Source organism: Chrysochloris asiatica, unplaced genomic scaffold (assembly GCF_000296735.1).
Source record: "Chrysochloris asiatica unplaced genomic scaffold, ChrAsi1.0 scaffold00125, whole genome shotgun sequence".
In the NCBI taxonomy this organism is placed as follows: Eukaryota; Metazoa; Chordata; class Mammalia; order Afrosoricida; family Chrysochloridae; genus Chrysochloris; species Chrysochloris asiatica.
In genome coordinates this window covers 8,352,300-8,364,956 of record NW_006408643.1, presented here as the reverse complement: position 1 = coordinate 8,364,956, position 12,657 = coordinate 8,352,300, and the positions used below count along the sequence as shown (strand labels likewise).

Here is a 12,657-nt window from a genome sequence, read left to right as displayed (position 1 = left end):
TTTCACCGCCTGGGAGGGGAAGGGTGGCCGGCAGGGAAGGGACACTGCCTGGTGGATCCTGGGTGCCCACAAGTGGCTGAGGCCTGGATAGCGGCAGCTGCTGTCTTCAAGGCAGGCCGCCAGGGAGGAAGTGGACCCCAAGGTCTGGCCCGAGCTCCGGCCATGGTCAGATAAAGCCCTGAGAAGAGCACTGGGGCGCCCGGGGCCTGCAGGCCCCCAGCAAGGCCGCCCGGAACCTGCTCAGCTCGCTCCCTGGCAGGCAGTGGGCTGTGGGTCAGCAGGTGAAAACCAGCAGCAGTTTAAAATCGAGGGCACAGGTGGGGCCTGGTCATTACGGCCCTCGGAGGAAGCTCCGGATTGTCTATTTTCATGGGGACTTGAGGGCAGATGGGCACAGAGATACCCAATGGTCACTGACAGCTGGCTGTAGGGGGGTGCCCGATGCCCCAGTATGCACCCAGGCCCTCCGCCTGCCCGTGCCCTTAACAAGGAGCCCCACGCTCCTGACAAAGCCAACATGGGCGTCTGGGATGGTCGAGGGGACGAATCGGGCATAGGAGAGGGAGGGAACCCCAGGAACAGGGAGGGGGTCGGCCCTTGGGCTGTCCTAGCTCTGGAAGACGTGTTGGGGTGGGAGCGGGAGGAGAGGCGGCAGGGGCAGATGATGTTCACAGTACAGGAGAGAGGATGGGGCGGGGGGAAGGAGGGCCCGGCCGTTTGCTTTAGCTTTTAACACCATCAAAAATAGACAAGGAAAAAAAAGCAGGTGGGGAAAAAAAACGGAAAAAAAAAAAAAAAACCCCAAAAAACCCCAACAGCAAAACCTTATGTAGAAAACACGCCCCCCGCAGAGCTCAGGGCCTTGGAGTCCAGCCCAGGACCACCAGCGGTGACGATAGCTTTTTAAAAAAAGAAAAGAATCTGTCAATCTGGGTGGGGCGGGGCTATGTACAGGGGCGGGGCCAGGCCTGGCGCTCAGACATGCTCGCCCACAAGGACTACCGGTGTAGTTCCCTGGGACAGGCTGGCCCTCTGGCGCCGCTGGGCCAGCTGTGACTGGGCGGGCGGCGACAGCTGCAGGCACCGTGAGGTAGCTCGGATGAGGACAGGCCGGCCGGGCCCCGCCTCGTCATCCGCGTCCTCCTCGCGCTGGGCCAGCTGCCGGTTCACGGCGATGGCCTCCGCTGCGAAGGACGTCAGGTCTTTGGCACAGCTGTTCCTGGGGGGTAGGAGAGAGGGCGGACATTGATGGGGCAAGGTCTGGGTGCTGCGGCTGCGCAACCGGTTGCACCCGGACTCCCGCTGGAGTGCTGTGGGTTAATGCGCTGGACTGCCAAGTCGGTTTATACCGCAAAATCAGCGGTTCAAGCTACCAGGTGCTCCTCGGAAACCCTGTAACAGGGTGGCTATGGGGCAGAACCCACTCGACGGCACTCAACAACAACGTGCACCCAAATCAAGCCCACCTCTACCCCAAGGTTGCTCACCTCTGCAGAACTATGGGCGTGGGCAGCGTATTCTCCGAGGCGCACTGCAATGACAGGGGCATGGCTGACATCTGATGTCCCCTCATCACCCTGCCTCCAGTCCAATGAGTCCCCAAAACACCAAGTCGCACATGCACTATCCCTGCACGTCCCAATCAATGTGTAGCGACAACGCCAAGTCCTCTCCCTAAGCCCCAACCCCAAAACCGACTCCTGTAAGACACCCATCACACTGCAGACTGCCTCTGTTCAGATCCTCATGAGCTGATTGATTATAGGAACCTGGGCTGGGGACAGTCACTCAGTGCTTGGGGTAAATCCCAGCTCCTCCACACGGAATGGCTGGGCTGGATGACATCCAGTGGCCCTCTCCTCTTCATGACCCACGAGAAAGGGCTCAGAAGCCCCGGTCCTAACAGTTCACTTGGGCTGCCATCAGCCCCTCCCCTTGACAGCAGAGCCTAGATCCTCCGATGGTCTGGGGACCCTGTCTTCTCTAGTTCTGTCTGCTAACCCTCACGAACGAAGGTTTCTGCCGAGAACCTGCACTGTCCGCTCGTCCCCAAGAGGCCCCCAGTCTGGGTCGCACCCTTGGGTGCTGTAGAACCCGGTAGCTCAAGCGAGCCAGCATCCCCTCAGCCTCCACATCCTACCCTAGCCCCCAACTCACCCCTTGGACCCAGGGGTGCTGCAGGACCTGGGCAGCGCTCAGCCTCTGTTTGGCGTCCCGGACGAGGAGCTTGGAGATGAGGTCTTTGGCAGCAAAGGAGATGTGAGCCCAGTCCTTGTCTGGGAACTCGTACTTGCCTTCCTGGATGCTCTCGAACAGCATGTTCTGGGGGTAGTAGGGCAGGGTGAGCAGAAAGGGGAGGCAGCACCCACCCAGCTGTCTGAGCCACCCTGAGGGTCTTGTCCTGTGACCTGTTGCTATGCCCCTCATCGGGAAGGTGGGGGTGGGGAGATCTGGGAGGAGAAGGGTGAGGGGGCCCAGACCAGGAAATCTGATGGGGAAAGTAAGGCAGGTGAGTGTGGGGGTAGGGTCCTGCCTGGGAGAGCGGGCAGTTGTCTCTGGTGAACAGATCACAGCTATTCCCATTCCTCAGTTCCCACGTGCCTACAGCACCCCACACTTAACCATCTCCATTAGCAAGCAGAGAAGGACCCACATACCCCCCGTGGCACCCCCACATCCCCTGCATACCTGGCAGGCGGGGCAGGACTCGCCACGATCCCAGCCACAATCGCTGCCACAGTGGCCCACGAAAGGCGGGTAGCCGCTCAACAGGATGTAGAGGATGACACCGAGACTCCACAGGTCACAGCGCTTATCGTAGATGCTGGCCTCCTCGCTGAAGGCCTCCACCACTTCGGGGGCCATGTATTCCGCAGAACCACACTGCAGGTGGGGTGGTGGGGGTCATCAGAACCAGGCAGTTCCTTCCCCTTCCCCAAGTGCCACAGCATAGCCCTGGGGCAATTGGGTACGCCCCCGCACACCTGACAGCCGCCTGTGCCAATCAGAACAGCTGCTGGGAGCCAGCCCGCCCTCGGCCCTGCCCACCGGCCAAATCTGCACTGACTGTGAGCCAGCCCCACACCAGTGCGGCCCCACCAATCAACAACTACCCTTAGATCCGGTCCCGCCCCACCTCGCCCAGAGCAACCCTGGCCCCGCCCTCTTCCCTGCGGCTGACTATCCTGCCCCACCAGTCAGCCACGGCCTTTGTGAGTCAACCCCGCCCCACCTGACCTCGGGCTCGCCCCCCAAACCTGGCCAATCAGAGTTTGTCATCGGGACCCCGCCCACCGAGCCTGGCCAACCGGGGGGCTGTTGCCGGGCAGAAGTCCGAGATCCGCGGGCCGCACGCAGCGCCCAGCTCTCCCGCCCTGAATACTGGCGCATGGAGCTCACCGGGGTGAGCAGCTCCGGTGTGGAAATGGGGGAGCAGTCCCCGTTGAGCTTGATGCCGCTGCCCAGGTCAAAGTCACATATCTTCACAGGGGAGACCTGGGGGCAGAACAATAGGGTGGGTTAGGGGAGGTGAGCGGTGGCGAGAGCTGGTCTTGGCCTGGGCTCTAGGCCAGAGGTCCCGATGACCGATGGTGGGTGGGGCCCCTCACCTGGTTGGGGTGCTCACACAAGATGTTCTCCGGCTTGAGATCCCGGTGTGCAATGCCTGCGGGGTGAGCAGGGTTAGAGGTGGGCGGGCCAGTGGACGGGTGGGGCGGGGCTGCGGCCGAGGGGCGGGCGGAGAGTGGAGGGCACCCACCTTTGTTGTGCAGGAAGTCCAGAGCGCTGGCCACGTCCTGCACCACCACGCTGGCCTCCAGCTCATTGAAGTGCCTGCGCTGGTGGATATGGCTCAGGATGGAGCCTGGGAGAGTGGGGGGAGACACACAGGAATGAGGTCTACCTCCCCAGCACCCAGGCCACGCCTCCCCGCCCCCCATGGCCAGGGGCACACCTCCTCGCATCTTCTCAAACACCAGATAGAAGCGGTCCTCTTCTTCAAAGAACTCAATCAGTTCCAGAACGTTCCTGGGGGTGGGAAGGAGGCAGGAGGGAGGTGGGGGCTTCTCCAGGAAATCTCTGTCCCCCTCCCTCTCTCTCTCACACACACACACACAGAGCCATGGTGTCAAGCCCTCCAGAGGGGAAAGGCGTTGTTACGTGCGCTGCCCTCTAGTCGGTTCTGTGACCCTGTAGTTTCTGAGGAGTGGCTGGTGGGCTTGAACCACTGATCTCGCTTACAGCTCCACACCAGGACTCCTGGTACATAGTAGGCACCGATTCTGACTCATAGTGACCCCCCCATCGGGTTTCGGAGACTAAGTCTTTAGAGGTGGTCTGCCCCCACATTTTCCTCGTGCAAGGAGGCTGGTGGCCTTAAACTGACCACGTTTTGGTTAGCAGCCAGCAGTGCTCTAGGTGCGGCACCACTGGGGGCCCTTGGGCCACAGCAGGCACTGGATGGGTCACAGGCAGCACTGTGGGTGGTGTGGGCCTCACAGGAGTCTTACCTGTGTCCCTGGCACTGGTACAGCGTCTCCACCTCCCGGAATACCCTGCCCCGGATGTGCCCTGGCTGTTTCTCGATGATCTAAAACCAGAAGTAGCGTCGGGTCAGCCAGAGGGAGGGCAGGTGACTTGGGCAGACATGGCTCCCACCCTACCCCCAACACTGGCCCGGCCTGAAATGCCTCAAAAAGCAGAGGTGGCCTGTGGGGACCCTGAATTGGCCGGAAGCCAGGACCCCCGCAGGCTGTGGAGATCCATCTGGGGTCTCAGCAGAATGTCTTCTCTACAGCACAGGGTCCCTGAATGAGAAGGGTGTGCCCTCCCACCCTGCTAACCAGCAGCCCAGGCAGTTTCAACCTCAACCACTCAAGGCAGATGCCCAATACTCTGAGCTTGGGGAGCTACCAGACAACCCCCTCTGGTACCCTACAGACTCCGGTCACCCTTCATCCCAGGAGGAGGGGTCTGGCAGGTGTTTGGGGGCCCAGACTTTTTCTGGGATGCTCCTCCTGGGTGGGGAGAGTCCTTCAGGGAAGGGGATGCAGGAACGTGGCAGCCAGGCAGGGGTCCACCAGACCACCCCACACCAGGGACCTGGAGGCTTTGGGAACTCTAAAACTTCATCCTGACCCTTCATTGGAGTCCATTAGCTCCCCCTACCTGGGCTTCCCAGAGAGATGGACTTCCCTCCTGGGGGTGGTCCCACCCATCACAGCTCCCCATGCAACTCCCTCCTTCCTAAATCAAAGCACCCGTCATTCATATTCAAATTAATTTGGGGGGGACTTCCTCTGGTCCTTAATCTAAGTCCCTCACAGATGGTCTGCAGGTTCCTTCCTCTGCATGGCCCCCACTTGGGCCAGACCACCAGGCCCTCACAGCCCGCCCCACAGCACAAATGTACCATCCTGCCTGGTCCCCACATGTGTATTTCAGGCCCCCCCAGTGGATCAGCTCCAGGGAATACGGTGGTCAGCCCAGATGTCTCCTCCTGTGGGGAGCCTTCAGGTGGCCCCAATCCCAGCCGCCGGTTCCAGACACAGCCACAGAAACTCGGGCACTGAACCCTACAGAATCTAAGTGCCCTGACTTCCCAGACAAACAGCCCAGGAGGCTGCCGGGTGCGTGGCACTCAAACAGCAAAGAGAGAATTCCAGGGTGGGATCCTGGCCAGGACGCCCCTCTCACACCCACACCCAGGGAGAGTCTGAGGGCGGAGGCTCAGCAGGGGCGTGGCTTGGCCTGGATTTCACCAAGGCCTCAGGCCAGCCCTTGTGAGCCACTCAGACAGACAGCTCTCAAAGCAGTCCCAGTGCCCTGCCAAGGTCACAAGGCTGTGGTCAGTACCTACATGGGGCCCTGGACTGCTGGGTCAAACCCTTGAGTCCCTGCACTCCTGGGTAGGCATGCCAACGCCTCCCCTAATACTTATAGCCCATAGATGATAACACCGTTGTCAGCACTACGCCACCGGCCAGAGGTGACCCCGTGGCAGCTCTGCCTGCAGCCCTGGGCTGCCCTGGTGGTCCCTACCTTGACTGCGTACTCGTGGTTGGTGATGAGGTTGATGCAGGTCTGCACGCGGGCATGGGCACCCTCACCCAACACGTCCTCCTGCAGCTGGTACACATCTGAGCAGGAGGGGGAGGGGGAGGGCATGAGGACCACCCTCGGTGGCTTGGCCCTCCCTTGCTGCGGGACAGTCGGCACCCACACCACTCACCTTCAAACCGGCCCGAGAAGCTGTCGGTAGCCCGGCACCGTTTCTTCTTCTTGCCCCGCTTCTTGGCATCCGGGATGTCGATGGGCTGACTGGCCGGCATGTCTGGAAGGAGCCTGTGCTCAGGACATGGCCCTGGCCGGCCCTCCACCTCTGCCCACCCCTACCCCTGACCTCCCCTCACCAGGGCGGGCTTGGCACTCCAGGCTGAAGTCGGTGTCACCGTCCCCGTGGTGGGTCTGGTCTAGGGAGAAGGCCAGCTCAAAAGGATTCTGCCCCTGTAGGGAGGGGAGCACAGCCCTCAAACCCTGGTCCTGCCAGCAACATGCCCCCTCTCGATGCCACAGCAGGACCTCCGGCAGCTGAGGAGACACCAGCCCCCTGCCAGACCCCAGGGTCTCTAAGCTTGCAAAGGTGGTCTGCAGCTGGTTATCACCAGCAGTTCCTGACTAGGTGACTGGAGTCATCTGTGGGTGTCAGACTGGGGGAGGTGCTACTGGCATGGAGTGGGTGGAGGCCAAGGATGCCACCCCCACCTAGTTATCTATAGGGTCATGTCACCATGGAGTCACTGGGGACCATATACGCTGCTGTTAACCAAAAGGTAAGCAGAGGAACCTGGGACAGTCCTGGTGACCTACTTCTGCACATGTAAGGAACACCCTGTGGGGCACAGTTCTCACACCCTGGTTCCCCCGAATGATGGGGATACAGATCAGTAACAAGACAGCAATGAGGCGCAGAGGAGCTGCTGCACGGGGTAGTGGAGGGGGCAGGACACAGTTCAGGGGTTGAATCACATGGGGCCTCAGCAGCCAGACCATCTCGCTCAGCTGACCTCACCATCAAAGGCGGCGGTGTGGCAGGTGACTCACAGGTAGCTAAGGGCAAGCTCTGAGCTGGCTGTACCAGTTTCCCATGGTAGGGCACTGAGGCCCCTACCTTCGTGACTGAGAGCAGGCCCCTGGGCCTCAAGTTTCCTGAGCTCTTCCCCAGTTGGGGGAAGCACACAGGAAGCAGAGCCTCACAGCACTCTTTGGGGCCTAAGCCTGTCCCAGCACACATCTGTGGGGGAGACCTGCCTGCAGCTTCATGTTCACATCTCCCAGGAGGACCCAGCCTCAACCTGTCTCCAGACCCCATACCCCACAGCACTCTCTAGCATGTGCTTGGGGGGCAGGCACTTGGGCAGTCAAAATGAAGGTCTGCTTCCACAAGGCCACTTGTAGCATGAGGGTGCTCGGCCTTTAAAGTGAGGAACTGGAAGCCCAGCCAGTTTCTTTATGAGTCAGGTGTTGGTGATCCCCGTCTGGGAGGGCAGGAGCGGGGATAAAAGTGGGTGGGAGCGAGAGGGGGTACTGCTGAGGAACCCGGCTGAACAGCTACCCCTCTCTAAACCTCCAGATGATGAGTGTTGGGGTCCTACCAGTAGTGAGGGGCCCTGTACACCTGTCCCAGGTGAAGGGCCCCCCACAACAGAGGCCCTGCAGACCACAGGCCTCCACAGCTGGGCAGAGGGCTGGGAAGGGCCTTCAAAGCCAGCATGGCTTCTCACCTGCCTATCACATACAGATAGCTCCAGGAGAGGGAGGGAAGGACTCTAGCCAGCTTTCAGAGGGAGTCCACAGGACCAGTGAGAACTGGCCTGCCCCACAGTCCCACAGCCCAGTCTCCATCCCACTGCCTGCTTCAAGCCTACATGTGTTGGTGCCTGGCAGGACCTGATTCTGTGTCACCATGAACTGGGACCCTGGGCCTTCACCTTTTTGCAACAAGACATGTAAGACACATCCAGCATGTGAACATTCCGGTAGCACAAGACTACATGGGGCGGGGGTCCTGGAGCGGACTCCCAGAGCAGGGCCCCGGCCTCCCTGCAAAAGAGGCCATCTGGCTTGGCGGTGTGGGCGGCCCCACCCCGGGGCTGGCTGTCACCCAGTCAGCAGGCCTTGGCAGGAGGCAGCTAGAACCATCCAGAAGTGCAGTTTGCTTTAGCGGTGGTGCTGCCCCTGCTCCCGCCCAGCCTCAGGAGAGAACAGACAGACCACCAAGGGTGGAGGAGGTTCAGGTATCAGGGACTCAGGGTGAGAGACATCAGGGCAGGGGTGGGACTGCAGAACTCGGACTAGCTTGGGAATGCACTGGCTCCGCCCCATCAGTGGGAGGAGTGGGTATAAACACACACAACTCAGACACAAACACACCCCAGGCCCCTGCCCTCTCCACCGGGCAGCAGGTCCCTGCCCGACTAAGCCATTACATAACCAGGCACGCCGTGGGGCAGAGACGCTGACATCATGCGTCCCCTGGGCCAGCCCCGAGGGGCCCCTGCCCGGCATCTGCCCTCCCCCCAGACCCGATCATCTGCCACCCTGCCTCGCAGCACACACGGTCGCCTCGGGAACTTCCCGCTCCAACAGGAAATAGCATTTGGGCGCACAGCGTCCGCTCCACTGCCTCATTTCACAGGCCACAGGGGGTTCCCAGATCTCCACAGGCCACAGACTGAGCCCACCACAGTGCATACCCGTCTGGTGTTTGCAGTGAGCACCAGCCGGGGATGCCAGGGGTCCAACTTCGGATCTCACCAATGGGGACCTGGGGAAAGGGCTTGCCCGACTGTAGTTTGTTTGCAGGATACACAAGCTAGGGGTCCCAGAAACCCAGCCTGGGGATGTAGAGGTGAAGTTCGATAGGGTTTTGCAGGGAGCACCAGCCAGGGGACCCACAGTCTAGGGTCCCCGAAGGAAGAATCCCACAGGCCATAAGGCAGGGACACGGGGCTTGCAACCCCAGAGTTCAGGAGAAAGTATCTCCTTCTAAGACCATGGGGAAGGGAAATGCACGGCTGGGTCTCGCAGGGGCAATAGCCGGAAACCCAGGGGGCAGGGGGCGCGTCCCTGTAGGGGCTCCCTCGGAGAGGGAGGGGGGATGGGGAGTGCCCGGCTGGAGCTTGCAGGGGACAACAGTCGGGGGCTTCAGGGGGCAGGGTACGTCCTTGGAGGGGCCCACTCAGGCGCGGAGGCTGCTTCAGGCCCGGACGGCGCAGTTCTCACCTTGAACGAGCGGTGGAAACCCTCTAGCTCGGCGGTTTTCTTCTGCACCATCTTCCGTCCGGGTCCCGCCAGCGGGGGAGGGGGCACAGGGCCCGCGGGCGGCCGGGAGGCCGGGGGGCGGCGGGGAAGGGAGCCTGTGGGCGAGCGGCGGACAAAGGCGCCGTGAGCGGTCGGCCCCGGGCTCCCGAGGGAGGCCCGGAGTTCCCCGCGCAGGGGAGAGAAGGCCGGCCGCACTCACCGGAGTTGGGGTCGCGCCGGAGCCGCAGTGCCGCCGCTGCCGGCCGACGTAACGTAGCCCGGAGTCGGCTCCGCGGACCGCGCGGGGAACAGCGCCGCCACCGCCGCCACCGCGGACTCCTCTACTGGGCCGCCACCGATGAGAGGAGCGGGCGCGCAGCCGTCGCCGCCGCCTTTATGGGCTAGGCCCCGCCCCGCCGACGGCTCGCCCCGCCGACGACCACGCCCCCGCGCGCTCGGGGGCGGGGCTGGAGGGCGGCCTCCAGGGCACGCAGTGAGTCTGCGCGGTGCGGGCTCGGGTGCTGGGCAAACACTTCCGGACGTTCAATGCGGCTGCGCAGTATGGGCTCGGCAACTGGAGGAACGCTTTAGGGTTCTGGGTACGGCTGCAAGATGTGGAGTTGGGGGCGGGGCGTGAGAGTCAAGGCACACTGTAAACTTGGTATGGGCACGCGGGTGGGAGGTGCGTTTCGGTGTGCTGAGTGCGGCTGCGCGTTCAGGACGTGGGGGCGTGTCTGCGGTCACAGTCTCGCTCCAATGCAGGACAACCCTGGAGAGCAGGGAAGTGTTCAGGACGCAGAAGTCTGGCAAGAAGTGGCTGGAGGTGTTTCTGGGGCTGCCTGAGACTCGGGAATTCGCGAGACCGTCCACTTGGAGCTGCCACCTCAACTTATCTGCCAGGACCCAGACTAGAGCGACTCTCTAGTCTGGTGATGCTCCTTCTCTAGAACTTGCCATGGCTCCCACTTTATTTATTTATTTTTAAATTTGTTTATTGAAGTGAAAAAAATGTCAAAACATAAACTTAACATTCTAAAGTGTTAAGTGGTATTTGGTATCATCACAAGGTTGTGCAACAGTCACTACTAATTCCAGAACGACTCCTAGGTTGACTAGCAGCTGCCTCTGCATTGCTCCCAGGGCCAAAGCCCAGAACACAGGAGGGGTGTGCAGACTTGCACGTTGCCCCACGTGCCAGGAAGGGGATGTTCCACCTCCCTGCCCAGAGAAGCCTCCATCAGCCTCCTTGTCGTCCCCACCCTGCCCAGGAGACCGGTGGTCTCTCCACATGGACGAGTTACCTGCAGGTGTGCAGTGCAGGGTCACATCTAGCCGCCCCAGAATGCAGCTCCACGAGACTTCGGGTCCCAGCACTGAGCATTGAACTTTCCCAGTTGGGCCTAGAGGACTTCCTAAATACTGTTTGAACGGGATGAGGCACAGTGCCTACTTGTGTGTATGTGTGTGTAGTCACATCTTCTCGGCACCTAATACGGAACTGGATCCTTCTCAGGGTGAGGGTGGGGGTGGGGGTGGGACAGGAGTTCCCGTGAACTACAAGGTGTCCAGCAAGATGCCTGACTTCATCCACTAGTTGCCAGTTCCAACCCCCCAAGTCGTGACACCCACAAATGTCTCCAAACACAACCAAATAGTCCCTCGGGAGGAAAGCCAGATGGGTTGTGCATCCTCTTCACCAAACCTCCACTCTTTTTACCCTTCCATCTCTACCTAGGGTCGGTTGCAGAAGGCCAGGCCTCAGGGTGTCCACGGAGGTACCTGGTGCTTCTCCATGGGCGGGGCCCGCTCATAACCTGTACACTCGCGTACTTATCCCTCGCTGAAAAGTTTTCCTACACAGTAACGTGAATCCTGAGTGTCCACACTTTCCTGACCTCAACTCTGCCCTGCTGCTAACTGGCTGCCGGACCCAGAACAGGATGCCTGGGACTTTCCTTATGTCAGGTGGCCCCTGTTTACAGGACCAAGTGGCCAAGGTGTTGGGTGATCCCTGGGCAGTCGGAAACGAAGGGGCCTGGGACCTGGAGGAGGCCTAGCCTGCCTTCCCAGCTCCCAGGGTCAGGAGGCTTTCGCCCAGGCCTCAGGCCGGCCACATTCACTTGGATCTACATCCTCCTTCCTTCCGGAAGGCGTTCCCTGCAGGGTCAGCCCAGACAAAGGGTGGACACAGCTGGTGGGCTAGATGGCTAGATGGGCTGGCTCAGGTCCACCAGGAGGACGCTGCAGCTGAGCAGAACAGACTGGTCCTAGGGATACCCCCCTTCTACCCAAGGGCCTCAGGGGAGACTGCCAACCTGAGAAGAGGAACTCGGGATTGCTCCGGGGGTGGGGGTGGGGGTGGGGGCTGGGTACCCAGGAGGAAGGTGGTTCTGGAAGGCATTAGCCTGGGCAAGGACAAACAGACAATAAAGACCTCGGAAGTCTAGACACGCCCTGCCCCCTGCCCCCACCAGTGTTCAACCCTCTGGGCACCTAGCCTTGTTGCCCGCAAATCAGCACCTGAGGCTCCCAATAATAGAGCACCCCTCCACACAGGGCACAGAATACACCCCTGATCCAGCATCTCAGCGCAGCCCCTAGGGACCCTATCCTGGAATTGGCGGGGCTAGATCTAGAGGTAGGGTGTTCCTTTCTCCACGCCTCTTCACACGGCCTTCAGTCCCCTGCCCTGGCTCCTCCGAAGACCCTGGTCTGAGCTTAGTGGTCTCAAAGTGGCCAAGTCCGTACTGGCACTGGGACCAGGGCCAGGGTGCTCAGTGGCTGTGAGAGGCTGGGGCAATCAGGAAAGCCAAACTTGAATGGCAGTTAGACTTGAATCCCATGGGATCAAGTCATTTTAGCATTCCCAAACAATTTTTGGTGTATCTGACATTCAAATTTAACTGGGCGTCCTAGAGTTTGTCTGTTGATCCATAAACACCTTTCCTCACAATCTAAGAAAATGCTACGATTGTGAGTTCGGATCTTCACACTTACGAAAGGTGTGTGAGGCCAATCTGAGAGGATGCAGGTGTGTGTGTGTGAGGTGTCAGAGCTGGACCCTCTGTGGGACCATCTGACTTTTCTTATCCCAGGCCTGTGCCATTGGGGACAGCTGTGGCTCTGTAGCTGACTGGCCCCCAGCTGGAGAGGGAAGGGGAACAGGATCCCAAGAGCAGCCCACCTTCGAGCAGGAAATGGCAGGCTTGGTGATTGGATGCTGGGTGACCATGGATGTTGAAGGAGGTGGTCGTGGTTCAGAATCCTGGGCCTGGCATTGCCCCAGAGCAGACCCCACCTAGGCCCCTGAGGGGAGATGAGCTAGGGCCTGAGCAGGTTCTTGTTTGTCTTGGCCAA

The 12,657-nt window shown here is 60.6% G+C and overlaps 1 protein-coding gene across 1 annotated transcript; it reads right to left on the bottom strand.

Annotated features, from left to right (window-relative positions):
• Nucleotides 1–975: 975 nt before the first annotated feature.
• MKNK2 (MAP kinase interacting serine/threonine kinase 2) lies at nucleotides 976–9,669 on the bottom strand. The gene is made up of 14 exons (XM_006868981.1): nucleotides 9,521–9,669; nucleotides 9,283–9,416; nucleotides 6,411–6,504; nucleotides 6,230–6,331; nucleotides 6,040–6,137; nucleotides 4,509–4,588; nucleotides 3,953–4,026; nucleotides 3,758–3,862; nucleotides 3,609–3,664; nucleotides 3,400–3,495; nucleotides 2,689–2,883; nucleotides 2,158–2,322; nucleotides 1,488–1,531; nucleotides 976–1,219 (listed from the first exon to the last, which is right to left on the bottom strand). The coding sequence occupies exons 2-14, from the start codon at nucleotides 9,331–9,333 to the stop codon at nucleotides 976–978; spliced, it is 1,404 nt and encodes a 467-aa protein (XP_006869043.1). The 5' UTR covers nucleotides 9,334–9,416; nucleotides 9,521–9,669.
• Between the last annotated feature and the right edge of the window lie 2,988 nt (nucleotides 9,670–12,657).